Consider the following 18313-nt stretch of genomic DNA (forward strand, 5'->3'; position numbering starts at 1 on the left):
TTTTTTTTTTGGATTTTTTTTTTTTTAAAAGATACTGCATGTCTCTTGCTATGAAACTCCAGGCAACTCTAACCCAAGAACAGTCCCGTCACCAATGCTATCATCAGCTTCTCATAAATGCTGGTTCTCATCTTTAAAATGCAGAGGGATTACACACTGGTTAAAAAAGTTTGGGCCGCATCATCCAGCCTACTAACTATATTAGCTTAAAAATAGAGATAAGCACTTGAAATGCTACCACATAGACGTCAATAATCAATTGGACGTAAAACATCTAGGGAAGACAAGAGTATGATTGCATTACTGGACTGGTCTTTTATGGAAGTCTGTCCATGATCTCTCTCTTTTTTTTTTTTTTAGGGGGATGTATTTAAAAATTAGGGTGAAACTTCTCCCTAGTCAGAGGTGGCGATCCTTTCATTTCCGCTCGCGTCTTTTAAGTCACTGGTCCAAACTAGTGTCTGATCATATGACACTCAACTACCGCCTGGTGAGGTTTTTGTTCGATGGATCAGAGTTGCCGTAGCAAAAAAAAAAAAAAACGGAAGGAAGGAAGGAAGATAAACAGGATGTAGCGTTATTGAACAGAGTCTGGAATTTAAAAAAAAAGAACAAAGAATTGCTCCTGGACACTTTTGGTCCCGTCTGAATCACGCCTGTGGAGGGCAAGTCGCTCTCCCCCATAACCCATTTGTCCACCTGGAAAAACCCCAGTGGTGTCATTCGTTTTTCAAACGCTCCTACATACGGATCACTACGTCACACTGTTACACTGAGGCCGACCCGTCCGTCAACATCGACGGAGCCGTTTCTTACATTTGAGACAAATGTTAAAAAAAAAAAAAAAAAATTTTTTTCAACACATCTTTCAAATACAAGGAGTTGTCTGATATGGGGCTGTGTTTTTTTTTTTTTTTCATTTTTTTTTTTAAACGAGTGGGGGTTCGAGAGTCAGCGACAACGCCGAGGACAAGTGCGTTTGATTCCGAAAATAACCCCAAAGACGGGAGGGCTTGACACGATAATTAGAGTAATTCACTTGCATAGTAACGACACCGGCATGTGTAGTGTTCTAGGCGAGTCACGGCCTTCTGACAGCTCCGTCCGTGTGTGCGTGCGCGCGCGTGTGTGACGAGGTGTGCTCACGGAATACAACGTACACACGCACACACACGCTTCCATGTAAACACAAAGAAAGGCATTGCAAACTATTTCGCGGAGGTACCTGGCAATCAAAAATACACAAGATTCCTGAATGGAATTGAACTTTTTTTTTTTTCCCCCATTTAAAGGAAGGAAGGAAAAGGAAGGTGAACAAACCACTGCAGACAACGATATGTGACCTCTGTTTTTAACCCATCACCATAGTGAACAGTGGGGCAGCTTTCAGCTGCCCAGGAAGCAGTGTGAGGGTGACGGTGACATGCTCAGAGCACCTCAGTGGTAACTTGGCAGCTGTTGGACTCGAACCCCTTCCGGACCCAAGTCCGCTTCCTCAACCACTAAGCCACCACTGCCCATTCAACTGAGGTCAGGAAGACACCACTTTTCCTCTCCCTCCCTCCTCCTTTTTTTTTTTTTTAAGTCCAACACAAGGAGAAACCATATTGCTAAGCAGCGTGCTGTCGATCTTCACTGATTGACACCTTTGGGCGACAGTCGACCCTGATCAGTCTTCGAGTCGGAGTCGTCTGACCCCGGAACCCGTTGCGTTTCCCCTCTTTTTCCTTAGTTTCGATCGAAACTGGAGTCAGACAGGCTGATGCTTCATTAGCCGCAGCCCCTCTCTACATATCAACATAAGGTATAGAATTTTTTTTTTTTTTTTTTTAACTTTATTTTTCTTCAAAATGTTTTCCTTTGAAATGACCTCCAACGGAGACAATAATAAAAAACACAAAACAAAAAGGCCACCGTTAGCCTACCCGGACGCACGTACATAAAACGCGGCTCCCCAGAGACGCGCAGACCGTACGTGTGGAGCTGATAATGTCCTAACACCGAGACAAACGTCCTCCACTATCGATCACGATGGAGGGAAACTTCCTACCTTCACGCTCCCCACGGAGGGACCAAAGAGTTAACCTCGTCCTTTTTTTTTTTTACTGAGGAAAACTGGCGGGAGCGTCGAAGGTAGAAGCTCGCCGCGCCGTTTATAGTTCTCTTCAGAAAGAACATAAACACACACGCAAACACGGACGCTCACACCGGAGAGGCTGCCTGGCCAAAGTTTTGTAAACAAAACATTTTTTAAAACTCTACAAAAATAAAATAACAGTATAAAAAATTACACGGTCGCACGCGCATTACCACAGTCTCACGCACACACACACACACACCATAAAAAATTAAATAAGCATTTGTTTTAGTCCCCCACCCTCGCCCGCCCACCCATCCCCAAAAATACCGTTATTGCACACACAAAAAAAAAAACAACAAAAAAAAACACAATGTTTGTTCCTAAGTGTATAAACCGTTAAAAAAAAAAAATGTAACACTGAACCTCAGGCAGCTTGGCTGTAAGGGGTCAAGGTAACGTTTACGTGGAGTTGGCAATGAGGTAACCACCAAGTCCAAAACGAAAGAGCGAAGAGAGTAATATCAGAATACTGAAAAAAAAAAAAAAAAAAAGAAAAGAAATACTGGAAGTACAAAAGTACTGAACCGAGACGTTTGTGAACAAAGGGTCATGCAGAAATGAAAAAGTAGCTGAAGGAAGAGGAGGATGCACCGCTGAGGGCTGGAGTTCCATATTGTGGCGGCAGCCGCCCTTGGACAGACTTGCTGGTCTCTGGTTCTCTGTCCGTCCCACGGTCAGGACCAATGAGGGACCAGGGTTGACAGCTACAGAGGAGGGAGGGAGGGAGAGAAGGAGGCAGGGAGGCGGGGACGTAACCCAGACTGAAGTGGTTTTTATCTGCTGAGACTAACAGGTAAGCTGTCCCTCTTCCTGCGTCTCCACGTGTTCCGGTGGTACTGCGTGTGCATGTGATTGTGTCCACGGTTCGCCAGAACAGGGTTGCTGACTGGTGGTGGGTTGTGGAAGCCCTTCACATTGAACTTGGTTGCATTCTGAAGTTGGGGGAGAAGAGACAGAGAGAGACACAGAGAGAGAGAGAGAGAGAGAAAAAAAACTTAAAAGTTGTGTTCCCACTAAAAGATATGAGGGCTGTGCAATTTTAATCAAATTTTCACAATGACAGATATGGAAAAAAACATTTAGCTCTACTGACTTATAACCATGTTCATGATTGGTCATTAAACAACATTAACTTTTTTCATGGATCCAGTAGGTTTCCAAGATGGCCGATTTTATGATTTTTTTTCAGGGGGGAAAAAGGTAAGTGATCATGTGACAAGGAAATCATACAAATCATCAACAAAATGAAGACAGAAACATGGGATGGAAAATGAGTGAGTGTGTCTGTGTGTAGACAGGTCTGCCTTGACGGTGCATTTGAGTGTTGCCGTGCGAGTTCCTGCGCCTACCTTGTGTGTGTGGCTGGAGTAGGGGCTGGGCAGAGGCTGGGGGCTGGAGGGGACAGGGGCATGAGCATGAGCTGTGGGGGGCATGTGGAAGAAGGTGGGGGGCCTGGTGTCTATACACACCTGTCTGCCAGGTATAGAGTGCATGGCAAGACCACAGGGTAGTGAGACACAAGCCTGAAGGAGGGAAAAAGAGAGAAAAGATTCACAAACATTAGAAAAACAACATCGACCTTCACTGTCCTAGGGCCTTGTTTATGGATATGAGTTCATAGTGGTGGTGAATATAAAGTGATTTATAAAACTACATGTGTGCAAATCTATGGAAAATTCACCTTAAGTAAATTTGAATCTACTTGAACATTTATATGTATTTATATACATATACATACATATATATATACACATACATATATACACATATATAAATACATATATAAATACATATACATATATAAGCACATAAATATATATATTCACAGATCTCTATATATGTATATATATATATATTCAGTATTGGTCGGACTTGTCTTCAAAACGTTAGCACTAGCTAAGAGTTGCTGTATGCTAGCACAGTGCAAAACAACCTACCTAGCATTGGTTGCTGATTAAAATGACAGAACCAAATCTCTCCAAATTGTTGCTTAAAGCCTTATATACATTATTGCACATAAGACCAATTTAATTTCTCACCGGTTGTTTTCTACCTTCGTCTAAAGGATCTTTGTCATGTACTAGCCCAGCTGTTGCGGCTGCGCTCTCACCTGTGTGCCCGGAGGCATGAGCAGATGATGTCCCGTCAAGCCAGGTTTACAGGTGCCCATGTTGAGGCCCGGTGGCAGAGTTAGGCCCAGCGGTGGAAAAGAGGGGTACGGTGGCAGGGCGGGCGGAGGAACGTGACACGGTAACGCTGAATCAGAGTCCTGGCAGGTCACAATAAAGAGAAAAGAAGGATGAGCAAGGTGTTTGTTCAAATGTTGTGTTTCTTGTCAGAAAAAAAAACAAAAAACACAATCAGCTAATTTTCGTACATTGTCTGATCCAGAAAGGGAAGACACCGAGGAGGCTGACGAGTGCTGCTGCGGACTGGAGATGGACATGGGAGAATCGGCACTGTGAGGCGATATGGAGTCCCTGTGCTGCTCCTCTGACCCGATGCTGCTGCTGCTGCTGCCCAGCACGCAGTTGGTCTCCTGCTCTGACACTGGCCCCTTTGGCGGTGACGCTACACACACAACAAAAAAAAACAAAAAAAAGTTTTAGAAATAGATATAGATCATGTGGGTACATAGAACAAAAAACGTTGAGCACAAAGGTTGTCTCTCGTCAAAAAGAGTTAGGGATCAAAGCCCACTGTTTATATCCTTATTTGACTTTCTCTTCCGGTGAACAAAAAAGTGTTAGCAGCCTTGAGCTTCGAGATGTTATCCTAGTTCTTTTCAAGAATGAAAAATGGTACCCGTGTTGTCTGTTCGTGCCAGGTCCCTGCAGCCCCACTTCTTAATGATCCATTCTCTGTAGTCGATCACCTCCTGGGTTAACCTGATAATTCTGCCCAAGGTGCTGTGGGAATAAGCGAGGAAATGGGTCAATGAAGGTAAACCGGAGTCGGCGCTGCTTCTCCGCGTCGGATTGGAATCTCACCTTTCACAGTCTTTGTTGGGATACGAGCGAGCGAGCGGCGAGACCGCGTGACTCAGGACGATGTAGGCGTAGTCGAACACCTGCTTGACGTGCATGGCGCCGTATGAGCCTCTGCCAACGTCGTTTCCTGGAAAAGAAAAAAAAAAATCTAAAATTCACTTTTCTGGAATATTCTCAATTCTGAAAGTTTGTCGTTTTCATAGAATCAACTGGCGGCCTGCGGACCAAAACTGGCTCACCGAACAAACCCATAATTGGATTTCAAAATAAATGCCAAAAAATAAAGCTAGACAATAATTCAATTTTTATTTCATCTTATTTGAGTATCCGGCCCCAAAAGTGTTCAGAAAAATTCTGGCACTCCATCAAATAAAGTAGGTGACCCCTGTGATAGAAAATCGAACCATCTAATTTTATTATTTTCCTGATTCCACACTCAAACGTTTTACCTGTTATTGTTGCCGTCACCACTGGATGGCGCCAAAACAAAAATACTAAGTTGCTTTTCTCATTTTTAATTTAAATCTAACAAAAAAAAAAAAGTTAAAACGTTGCTTTAAATCCTCTTTCCCCATCACATATGAGCAGTTCTTCGTCCAACAAGTGGTAAAACACACCTGGGAGAAGAGGGTCTTCTATGCAGAGCATGGATGGTCTGTATCCATTTGTCATGGACTTCATGATCTCTTCCTTAGGAATGTATGCGCCTCCATTTTTAATGCGAATGCCTGTTTTCAAGTAGTTAAAATGGCGGCCGTACAACTCAAAGAACTCGATCAGCAGCACGCCCAAGTTCTCAGTAGGATTCCTGGCATCGATGCGAGGATGGAGCTGTGAAGAAAACACAGGCAGATTTTGTGAGCGTGTGTATCGTAAACATTAGCCCGCTATTTTAATTTCTGTCTGTAAACAACAGCGAGCGTTAACACTCGCTCTTTTCTCGGGTTTTTATTGAGGAAAGGCTGCGCAAAGTCGGTACCTGCAGGAAGCTGATGACCATGAGAATGAGGCTGTAAGAGCTGATGCCCCCGGTGAAGACTTCATTTAGATCTCTCTGCAGCAGAAACTGCTTCAGGACGAATATCAGATAAGGCAGCATGGGATACTTCTACATCATGGAGAGGACATATAGAAAGGGCTCGTTAGGAAATCAGACAAAAAAAAAAAAAAACACAATTTGCATCACATAAAGAAGAAGTCTGTAAATTACGAGCAAAAGGAAATCAGGTAGGAAATGTGAATTACAGCTAGCAAAACACAAGTTCAAAATTTAGCTAATACAACATTAAAAGAGTACCGTATTTTGCCGGACTATAAGTTGCACTTTTTTTTCATCCTTTGGCTGGGTTTGCGACATACATTCAGGTGTGATATATTAAAATATATAATTTTGCGTGTTTGTTATTTTCACACTAGAGGGCACTCTAGGCTTATGTACCAGTATCTGCTACTCCTGTACAGCTGAAAATAGACATGTTCGTTACTTTCACACTGACAGCCACTAGAGGGCACTCTAACTGACTGTTGTGACTTATTCTCCTCTGCAATCTGCACTGAAGAATATTCGACATTAAATACAGTAAATAATAAAATTTAAACATTTAGGCTGTCAAAAATTACACTGTTTATTTTTCAAATTAGGGAGATTAGCAATTTTTTCTGACACATTTAAAATGCGCAAAATGACGCACAATGTATTTAACTTAAATAGCAAATAGGTCTACGGCCGACAGGATGACTGACTCAAATGTCAGATGTGTTGTGAGGGACTGAATACTAATACTCTCAATATTATATAATATCCTGAATTTAAAGTTATACTTGGGCGTGTGTTTTAATAACTCCGTCATTTGGATGAGTCACAGATAAACACAGATGTGAAACACATCCAACTGCAGCTTCCCGGCAGAGGTGCGAAAGGACAAACGGTAACATTTGTAAAACATTAGGGAGAAAGAAAAATACACAGAGGCAACAGCCCGCTCTGTCACAGGTTTTGTTTGTAGTTCCTAGTTTTACGCGTTAGGCTCGCCGCTGGGATCGGTGCTTACCGCAGTTCCCCTTGACACACTTCGAAAAAATAAATAAATAATCCCGTAAATATATATATTTTTTTTTCTCTCTTCATCCTGCATCTTGTTTCCTTTCTATCTTCATCATCTAATACCAGATCTGATTTTGTTGTTGCACAGTTGCAGCCCTTCAAGCCGGGACTTGCAGTCCAGGGAAGCCACTACATAACTATGAAAAAGCAACAAAAGGCGAGACCTTGGCCCTAACACACAGAAACAATATTAGTAGCTGGAATTTCCACTCTTGCATTAGCAATTACCGCTAACTGGCGTGACTAAATGGAGCAGAGACTCACCTCTAGTAGGTATTCTCTTCTCTCTCTCCCCAGAGAGCAGACAAAGTCAAACAGAATATACTAAGACTGGACACTGGCTTCTGTTTCAAGTTTATTTTAGAGAGGAGCAGCGACTGGACTCAAGTAAAGTAGGGATGCCGTAAAATACTGGCAGCTCTGATTCATAGAGGGATTTTTCTTTACTGCTGTATTTAGAAAACGGTAATTATGCGACTTCTCTTGTGGTTCGCTTCGCAATTTGAAAATGTCTACATGACATTTTCCTGCCGGCCGCCTTCATCTGTGTACGCTACGCGTAAATATGCGTACTACCTGAAAGAGTGCGGAAAGAATGTCCACAGCGGTTTATTCATCAAATCTATAATGAAAGGCTGCTGTTCTGTGTGATTTGTTGCGTTTTTTCCCCCCCGTTTTTTTTGGCTTTGGCTTCATTCTTTTTTTTCCCCTCACCTTTACGTAGTCTTTAATAAAACTCGCTGCCTTGACTCCAGTCTCGACGTTGAAGCTGATGTCCACCTTCACCTCGGTTTCCTGGTCTGTCAGCTTGATGATTGGCACCTGGGAGCAGAAAGCATAACATGGATCAGGGGTGTCGGACTCATTCTCACCGGGGGCCACATCAGGAATACAGTTCCGCTAGAAGGGCCGGTTGGGTGCCCAACCCCTGGTCCGCAGACCAGTACCAGTCCATAGGTCATCCGCAGTGGGACCGAGTGAAAAAATGTACTTCATTTTTACTAATTTTCTTCATCCAAAGAAAATCCAGTCATATCCATTTACTTTCTTTATTCAAAGATATTCTAGCAGTATTTTAAAAGAATAGGTCATTCAGACTGATACAACCAGAATAGAGTCTGAGAGAAGTTTTATCTTGAAAATGTAATGAACTTTCAATGCTCAGCACCCTTCCTACCGATCTGTAGTAACGGGGGGTACTGGCTGACCTTGGAACAAAAAAGGTCAGGGACCTCTGGTACATAATTAATTTCTTAGGTTGAGAAACTCTGCTGCATGAACTTTACTAAATGTTTTTGAAGCTCTCGCGGTTGGCGGGCCACATTTGGCCCGCGGGCCTCGAGTTTGACACCTATCAACACACGTCACAATTGTGTCCTAAAGCCCCCGATGTCCTCTAAGAAGACAGGACAGTCACCAGCTACTGCACATTCAGACTACTTCCAACTACTTCCTGTGCAAAACGTCGGAATAATGGAACATCAATTTTAAACAGTACAGAAAACTAGCTTTTTAATGCGCGTTCATTTACATCCAGACAAAAGAGAAAAAAAAAAAAAAATCTGTGTGTCTCCTTTACTCACTGTAGCTTTGTCCAGCACTTTGATGGAGCACGGCTCTGCCACATTGTGTTTGCGTAGAGCCTGTTCTAGCTCCTGCAGCGGGGGACGCTCCCACTTCCCAAACACCACAAGGTCAATGTCGCTGAAGCAAAGAAGCGAAATGGATTTTTAGTCTTAGTTATTATCCACACCTTAAACACATTCTTCTATTATTTCAAATCTTATCTGTACCTCGTTGGAAGGTAGAGTCCTGTGCTAAAGCTGCCAAATATTTGGACCTGAAAAAAAAACAAAACAAAAATAATGATCAACATGCATGAATATAATGAAATCACAGATAAAGCAAGGCTATTTAAGCTATTTTACGTCGTACAGCTCGCGGCTAGTGAGGCGCAACAGCTCATTTGCGGCGATGATGTGAATGTTTGCAAACTACTCGGGAAAAAAAGGCATTTCCAGGTTCCACTACGGAGACTGGAGACGAAGCCAAGCTCGGTGCTCTGCCAAATGAAGTATACAATGGTCGGGAAAAGGAAAGGCCCCTCAAACGGAAACCCAATAGAGATATCTCCCCTTTTTTTTTTTATCTGGCCAACACAATAAAACCAAATGCACAAAGGCAGGCCAGGATTAATAGGTGGAAATGAAAAGGGAGGGATGACACAAATCACAGGTCTGATCCATTTACCTGACACCGGCTCGGAGTGGAAGAGGGTAGGCCAGCAAATCATTGTTGTACGTGTTTTACATGATTTAGTAATGGGATACAGTAGGCTGCCTCCGAGCGCTAGTCAACCAGTCCCAGGAGGCAACTCGAAACTCTTTGTGTACACAGATGTTTGTTTGTTAAATGTAGCGACCGGTTGCTTTTACCCAGTTAAACACAGAGACATTACTGGTAGATCAATTTTCAAGCATCAAAATATGCTAATCCCGTTTGGCCAACGAGTCAGAGCTGCTGTTAAAGATCGTAAGAAAACGGTCCCGGATAAACAGTTGATCTTACGTCTGCTTTAGGCCACAGCTCCTTTATGATCATCTCTATCCTGTTCACCACTTCCTTCCTCATCGCTGCTTCTTCTGGCCGAGGAGACATGAAGTTGTAGAAGTCCATCACCTCCTCGTGGAGCCTAAAGGGAAGGAATACAAATGAATGTTATATTTAAGTCAGTGTAAAATCCTGACTTGCGCAAGATACCATTTTATAAGAATATCCTCACAAAAATCAACACCCGAGACAAATATAAACGTCTGCATATGCATTTGAATATTGGAAGATTTTTTTTTTCTTTAAATTGTTGAGAGGATTTATAGTCAAAACTTTCCACGAATGGCAACCCTTATTTATGGCAACATAATTAACCAGTAATATGTACTCTAGGAGTTCTCTGTAACTTCATTTAATTAGTTTCTTTTACATTCTTATCAGTATGTTTATGTTCGGTTCTGTTCTGTTTTGTTTTGATATGTGTGACCAATGAGATATGCACATAAAAAAAATTGCAATTACAATATTGCATTGTAATTTTTAATAAAAAAGATTCTTCTGGGGAACTTTAATTCCGTCCAAAAAAAACCAAACAAATTCTTATGTTTGAGACCAACGTCGTGAAATAGGAGCGATCTAAAAATCCTGTTTGAAATCCTTTGTACACATACAACATGCCAACTGTGTCAAAACATTACCTTAAGTAACCTTAAAAACCAGACTGAGTCGTACTCCACACTGTAACCTGAGTCCTTAGTGTAACCCCAATCTTAGGAATGAGCCAGAAATAAATGTTTTATCACAACATGGGGGAAAAAAAACTCTTTTCTCTCTCTTTCTCTGAATTAGTAATTACATTTGTTTGGCACAAATGTGTAGGAGAAATTCGCACTTGACATGAAAATTAATAAACATCCAGAACACTTGACAGTACTTTATTTTTTTTACTATCAGATAAGTAAAATGTATAGTGTCATTTCAACTAACCATGATAATAATGTAATTAAAAAAACTCTAAATTACATGTAAATACATGTATTAAACCATGCAGAGTTGAGTTAGGTTAAATACACTCTTAAGATGTTAATTAAAGTGTGATATGTTCATGGTCTCTATAGCTAATTTTGGTAATTACTGATAAACAATCCAAGGTAACTAAACATTAATAATAGAGATATTACAAACTAGACTAGAAACACAGACTCTGGCCCCTTCAGATAATTGTATCTGCTGTGATGAAACAGATGAAACAGATGAAACTGTGATGAAAAAAAAAATTAAATAAAATTTAAAACAATTTAAAAAAAATTAAATACAATTTAAAACAACCAAACTAATACTAATCTTCTGAGAAAAAAAATTAAAAACCAGAAATTAATTTTAAATCATAGGGTTTGGTTGTGTAAAACCTTGCCTTGACTGTTTCCCCTGTTAGAGTTCTGTTGGACCACCAGGGAGAGCAACACAATGTTGAGATTCCTGACAAGTCGAATGCCTAAACAGTAAAACTCTGTCCAACCCTATGGCCATTCACATCCGAGGAATGCATGCCATGATGTCAGTGTGAAATACAGAACAGGAAAACTGTCACAATCAATTACCAGAGCCCAGGAGAAAACGCATGCGGCTCGTATACACAGGCCTTGGTGAAGTAAGCCAGTCAGAACGGGGCGTATCCCTGCCAATACCACCACTGACAGGAGCCCCCACCCCGTTCTCAAATTAACAACCTCTACTGCAGTCATCCCTAGTTTAGAGTTGTCTCACTTCAACAACTCCACTGTTGGTGTTGAAGAAATCGATGATATTCACCAGTGCACGCAACCTTGACAGCCGTATATCTAATTGAGTAAACAACGCGTTCAAACTGCAAAACATCGCGAATGATTTTAAAAACGGGCCTTCAAAAGGGCATCCCTAAGGGACGCCTAGATAATCATTTCCGTAATTTATTTTTTATCTACCAAACAAAACATCAGTGTTTAGTGTTAATTTTAGACAAACAGGAAATCATAAAGTGTCAGGCATGCTGACAAACCCTTTGAATGTTGCAAGAAAATTCCCCGATGGGTGCAACGGCCATGACGAATAACTCAGCTTTCTGCAACGCTTCTATCAGTTTACAGTAAGCATTGACATAAAAAAATACACATCAAAGGTTGAGGTGCAATACATAAGTACAAGTACTGGTTCCCGTGCCTCATAGCAATATAATGGGCGCTCAATCTTGATAGAAATAAATGCAAACTCGAAATAAATGCAAAACTCGAAATAAATGCAAAAGATTTTACATGCACTTAGCAGTATTATTATTAACACGTTTGGAACACACTGACTGTAAAATTATATATAATAACTTTTTTTTAAATAGCCAAACTTAAGACTCACTGACAACTTGCACTCTCTCCTACTGTTGTCACACTTGTCTGTGGAAAATGACATCACGATGAACTCCTGTCTGTTAGTCATTACGTCAAAATGTTATATTGAATGATTATAACATAAACATAAATAAATTACATAATTATACACTATAAATTTTAATTATATGATTATAAACTAAATTATAAAAGTGTCAGTAGTCTCTACTAATTTATTTTGTTATTCCTAAGATCATGTAACTACACTTAATGTCCTGCGAGTGGTGCTATAAAAGCTAAAAAAAATGTCCTGGCAAAATTATTTAAATGGTTAAATGATATTTTGACATTTTAAGCATCCATTCAAAGTAATTATCAAAGTAATAATACTAATTAACAATGAGCAATACTATCGTGTTCTTTTTGTTCAGTTTATTCTGTGATTTTATTTTGGTAGTCATTTAAAAAAACAAACATTTCACACTATTAATTGATATAATGACATTAAAGTTATTTATTGTACGGTCTGTGACCAAGTTGTTGCGTACCTCTGGTCTTGACGACGTGCTCGCAGTGCTCTGTTGGGGTTTCAAAGAATCAGCAAATACTTTCTGTGACCTTTAAGGCACTGGTCCTCAACTTTTTTTGAACCACAGACTGGTTTTATGTGAGAGCATTTTTCCAGTCGTGTGCGCAAGAGGAGGTCCAGTGCACAAAAAGTAAATAAAATAAAGTGCAGTATATATAATTCAATAATGTAAATATATATATTATGTAAATCTAATGAAAATATAATTTTTTTTATTTACCTTGGTATTTTATTTTGAAAAACAATCACGTCTTCCTTTCTTCCACATATAGTCATAACAATAAAAGTAAATAATGACAATAACATTACAAGTTGGGCTTTTTATCTCTTATAAATAGCATTATTATTATTATTATGGTGCTGCTTCTTTGATTTTACTGTTCATTACTGTTCATGGATATCGGTTAGCTGTAAGCCCCTCCTTAATACACAATAAACGAACCTGAAACTTAACGCTTACATATAAAAAATAAATAAAATAAAAGTTGACATAATGGACATGCCTCAAAGTGTACTGTTATTTGTTCTTGCGACTTCTCTAATTGTAAAGACAACTTTTTAGTCTTTATGGTCTTTAAAACTCCAAGGGTTAACGCACCTCTTGTTACGTCACTGCCAAAATTCCCGTTCGACGCTACATTGTAGTAAAGCCGTAATATTCATAATATAGTGTCTTATGTTCAACAGTACACAGGTCGAGTCGTGTATATGTGACTTGTGTCGCCATTTAAACCACCTGCTGCTGAAGTTTGCAGTCGATTTATCTTTGCGTTTTAAAACAGCGTTACTGTGCCACTCACCCGTGGACTCCGACATTGTACGTCCTCGTCTTCCACGGCGTCCAAGTGCTCGCATAGTTGCCGTTTGTGCAGTTTGAGAGCAAGTAATTCATCCCGTAAGTGCTCGCCTTGTTGTCACTTTTCCGCCGACCCGGGTGGTGAGTGTGAGCGTGGTTTATCGGTACAGAGGGGTGAACATGGTGACGCTTCGCGCACATCTGCTGTAGAGTAAAAGCCGGATGCTCCTGTAGATGACGGTGATGAAGGTGATGGTTGTAAAGGTTGACATTACTGTCTGTGCTGTCGTTCAAGCTGAAGAGCAGGTTGGGAACGCCGACGTTTTTATTTGCGTTGCTCGTTACATTTCCCACCATAGTCCTTTCAAGTGAGCAGTCAGAAGGGGGACTGTCCGTTCCGGATTCCTGCGAAGAGGACGAAGTGGAGATAAATCCCGTCTTCTGGGGCAGAATTTTGCCCTCACCTGGTTGTACGGCGTTTGACGCGGTATACGAGTTACTACGCGCGTTTCCGTTAGACAGTGCTACCCCGAGCATTGAAGCCGTAGTGCCGTTAATAGTACTAGTGCCGTTTATTACACCGCGATGGCTGCTGCTGCCGCCGCTGCCCGTAACGTTACCGTTGCTGCTGCAATTGCTCTTGCCCGAAGCCACCGCGGTCGCCACATTTTTTAAAACATCCAACGCAGCGTAGTTGACACACTGGTTGTGGTTTTGATTGTGGAGCTGCTGCTGCTGGGCGAGCGTCCGTACTCCCTGAGAGGTCTCCCAGACGTGCATCCACAAGGCGTTCGCAGGTCCTTTCTGCTCGGGCTGAATCCAAGCTACCCTCGGATCCATTCAACTTCTCCCTCTGGTACCCTGCACTATTCGTATATATTAAGCTAACGAGGCCGTCGTGAGTCTGCTCCGCTTCCCGCAACCTTTAAATGTAACCAAAAGCGTTATGAAATAAGAAGTATTTAAATCCTAAACCAAATTAAGGACCATTGATAAAGTGGCCCTTTGCACCGCTAGCTGGGGGAAAACTACTAGCTGGTTTCCTACGAGAATTCAATATGGCGAGTTCTCTTCAAATCTACGCGCATGCGCCCTACGAGGGATTTCTTGAAGATGACTGCGCCCCCCATCCGCCCACTCCTTCATAGCTCCAGCCCTTAACATGCATAACACAGAAATGAATGTGATATTTTCATCTAATAAATTATTTTTAATCGAAATACTCATGGGGTATACAATGAAAACCCAATAATGTCGTATGAAGTTCAAGAAGCAGAGATCAATAAGTCCTGTTTTTGCTTCTGCACCTCACTATTATCACCGCTAGGTGGGGATCGAGTGGGACGGTTCACAGGGTTTCCCCATCAATAGGGAGCTGAGTTCTGCAGCACTGACAGGTAAACGTCAAAAGCAGCACAGGAAGATCATGGGAGTGGTGTATATTACATTTACATAACGCAGCCGTTTAGCAGTCAGTCAGACTCAGTCATAGCCTGAGATTAAAGAGCTGGAAAACTGATTATTATGGATGTGCGTGCATTTGCAAATGTATTAAGGAGCATTTGTTATAGAGCCCAGAAGAAAAATGTATGTGAAATTATTCTGAAAGAAAAATAATTTACAGTTAATTTTGCACCTCAGTGGTAACCTGGCACCTTGAGATTCAAACCTGGACCCTTCCAAACCCAGGCCGCTTCCTTAACCTCCGAGCCACCACAGCCCAGGTATAACACATCTAATAAAAAAAAGCATTGCTGAATGTGGAACCCAGGCCGCTTCCTTAAACACCAAGCCACCACAGCTTAGGTATAACATATATAACATATAGCTAATAAAAAAAAGCATTGCTGAATGTGTATGTAGCATTTTATATATATACTATTGACTTGCCATTGGTGTACCTTGCTCTTTTTTTTCTTCTTTTTTTTTAATTCATTTCTACTATTACAGAATTCACTGTGGCTGCGAAAGAGAGAAAACCTTTTATTTTTATCATAAAATTACTGTATAGAGCAGTGGTGTCGAACTCAATCACACAGGGGACCGAAATTTAAAACACAGTCCAGGTTGCGGGCCAAACTGAATTTTTTTTTTCTTTGCTCTGGCAGGATGCCAGTAAACGGTCAAGTTGCGGGCCAAACAGAATAAATTCTTTTTTTTTTTGCTCTGGCAGGATGCCAGTAAACGGGTCACACAAGTGAATTACTCCACAACAACCACTGTGGTGACCCTCAATAAAGGGACAAGGTGTGATTGATCCACAGTTTACAACATCCTCAACCTACAGCACTTTGCGATTACATTATGTTTACGCATTTAGCAGACGCTTTTATCCAAAGCAACTTACAAAGAGGAGGGTTAACAATCAAGCATGTGGCTCATCTGGGAATCGAACACCGGACCCTTTGCTCGATGCTTCTGAGGGTAGGCGTGCTTACCACTACGCTATGGGACAGATGTTTAGGTTACGTTACCATCACCCATAAATGTATTAAGAAAGTCAGGATGGAAACTAGTTGGAGGTACCTCTGGTGAAAGTGAAAGTGAGAGTAAAAATGAACTACTTGTTATTATCACAGCACACATCTGTACACAGGAAATTGCAACTCGTGAGCAGGGTCCGGGGATGGCATCCTGTGGATTCAAACTTGAAACTTTCCAGACCCAAGTCTGTTTCCTTAACAACTAAGCCACCGCTGCTCCAGGTGTAAGTAGACTATACCCATATGTTGAATTTGTCGGCTAACACTCCCGCTGTAAACATCTAACATCTTTGCAATTAGGGAAAAACCGAATTGCACATCGTGTTGAAATGAAAACAGATACTCTACTACAGAGCAACCGATCTCACATTGTGCTTTCAGCTGCCATCCTGAGATACTGCTGCAGGGCCTTGTTACAATTCTGGCCCTTTGACATGCTACGCATACATAGCACATGCAAACAGCAGTGATTTCTGACCTCAAAACCACGGTTATTTTTTCCCCCCCTCTTCTCTCTCCTGTTTATTAATCCAGCTCCATGCTGCAGCCACTGCATCCATATATACATTTTTTAAGCAATACACAGCAGCTGGTGCTTATCATTCCAGAATAATCTATGCCACCCAGCTCCAGTTACGGCCCCTGTTAGAAATCAGTGATGGAGAGGTTCGCAGACCAGATAAACCACAACCACCAGCACCAGCTTCTGTGATGAATATGCATGTAAACAAATGCCGCGAGAGGAGGAGAGTGCCTCTCACACGCCCGCCTCCTGCCCGCTCTGCTCACGTGTACCATGTGACAGAGTCCAGGAAAACCCCCTTAAGCAGACGTCTATATTCCAGCAATGTGTCATGGAGGGTATGTAGCACTTCGTGTAACATGTTATGTCAAAGACACAGCTGCTCCTTTTCATGAAATGCCTGTAGAAGTGAATGTCTTATCTTTCACCCTACCCTGTAGCCAATACAGACATTTGAGTGAAAAAGCAGAGAGAAATTATTGTTATTTATTATATATGTTTTGGGTTTTTTTTGCACTTGTGACAATAGACGACTGATAGACCGCCCTCTGCTGCCCACTTACGGTTTTTCCTCTCAGTAGGTGTGATTACACTCAAGCAGTTTGTGTCCTTGAAGCAAACAGTGTATTGTATGAACAATAATAATTCACAGATGCATAAGTATTGGGGCAGTGGTGGCTCAGTGGTTAAGGAAGCGGACTTGGGTCCGGTTTAAGGTTCGAGTCCACTAACTGCCAAGTTACACTGCTGAGGGTTAAAATGCAGAGGTCACATTTCGTTGTGTGCTGTGTCACAATGACAAATAATTCACTTTTCAGCTAGGGGGCACTCTAGCTGGCTGCTCCAACTTATACTCCAGAGCAACATATAGTCTGGAAAATACAGATTTTTTTTATATATTTATAAACTGATAATTATTATAACTTAATTCTGGTTGACTTTTTAACATGAATGCCTAATTGTTTCATTCTTGGTAGCCCAAGATTTAAGCTTTGCCGTTGCTAAAAACCTCTTCACCACCGTCAGCTTCTATAATAGCAGCTGGAACCTAGTGAGGACAAGTTTACAGCCTCGAATGCCGTAATAAACTACTGGCTCAGAGATATCTCTAACATGGTGCAGATGCCTTTTTTTTTCAGTGACCATGTAAGAACCCTGCAGCTGAAATGGTTTCTTGTTCTGCTGAAAATTGTTTTGATTGAATTTTGCCAACCATAGATTCACCATAAGAGGAAAAAAGGGCAGCTTCTCTTGTGATGCCTTTGGATCTCAATACAAAAAAAAAAAACAGGTGTGGAAGGTTAGATGATGAGGAACAGATGAATGAAGGGGTGTGGACACCTGAGGCAGGGAGTGGAGCACCTTATCCCCAGATAAGTCAAATGAAGCAGTCATCGAAATGTAAAGCTAAATGGGCACTGGACTGGACATTACAGTGGACATGTTATGTATATTTATTGTATTTTACGGATTATAAGTCGCACTTTTTTTCATCCTTTAGCTGGATTTGCAACTTATGCTCAGGTGTGACTTATATAATAAAATATATAATTTTACTTGTTTGTTATTTTCACTCTAGGCTTGTGTACCAGTATCTGCTACTCCTGTACCACTGAAAAATTACATATTCCTTATTTTCACACTAGAGGGCACTAGTGCAACTTATACCCCACAGTTACTTATATATATTTTTTTCATTTTCATTATGCATTTTTGGCTGGCGCGACGTATACTCCAGAGTGAGTCCAGAAAATATGTTATATATACATACAGATGTG

At 41.2% G+C, this 18313-nt stretch overlaps 1 protein-coding gene across 1 annotated transcript; it reads right to left on the reverse strand.

Moving 5' to 3' along the window:
* tent4a (terminal nucleotidyltransferase 4A) lies at positions 1-14695 on the reverse strand. The gene is made up of 13 exons (XM_008331233.3): positions 13534-14695; positions 9803-9926; positions 9028-9074; positions 8818-8938; positions 7949-8056; positions 6110-6238; positions 5748-5961; positions 5131-5257; positions 4946-5049; positions 4518-4711; positions 4251-4409; positions 3490-3663; positions 1-3072 (listed from the first exon to the last, which is right to left on the reverse strand). Exons 1-13 carry the CDS (start codon positions 14367-14369, stop codon positions 2914-2916), a joined length of 2496 nt encoding a protein of 831 aa, XP_008329455.1. The 5' UTR covers positions 14370-14695; the 3' UTR covers positions 1-2913.
* Positions 14696-18313: the final 3618 nt, after the last annotated feature.

Source organism: Cynoglossus semilaevis, chromosome 18 (assembly GCF_000523025.1).
Source record: "Cynoglossus semilaevis isolate Cse_v1.0 chromosome 18, Cse_v1.0, whole genome shotgun sequence".
NCBI lineage: Eukaryota > Metazoa > Chordata > Actinopteri > Pleuronectiformes > Cynoglossidae > Cynoglossus > Cynoglossus semilaevis.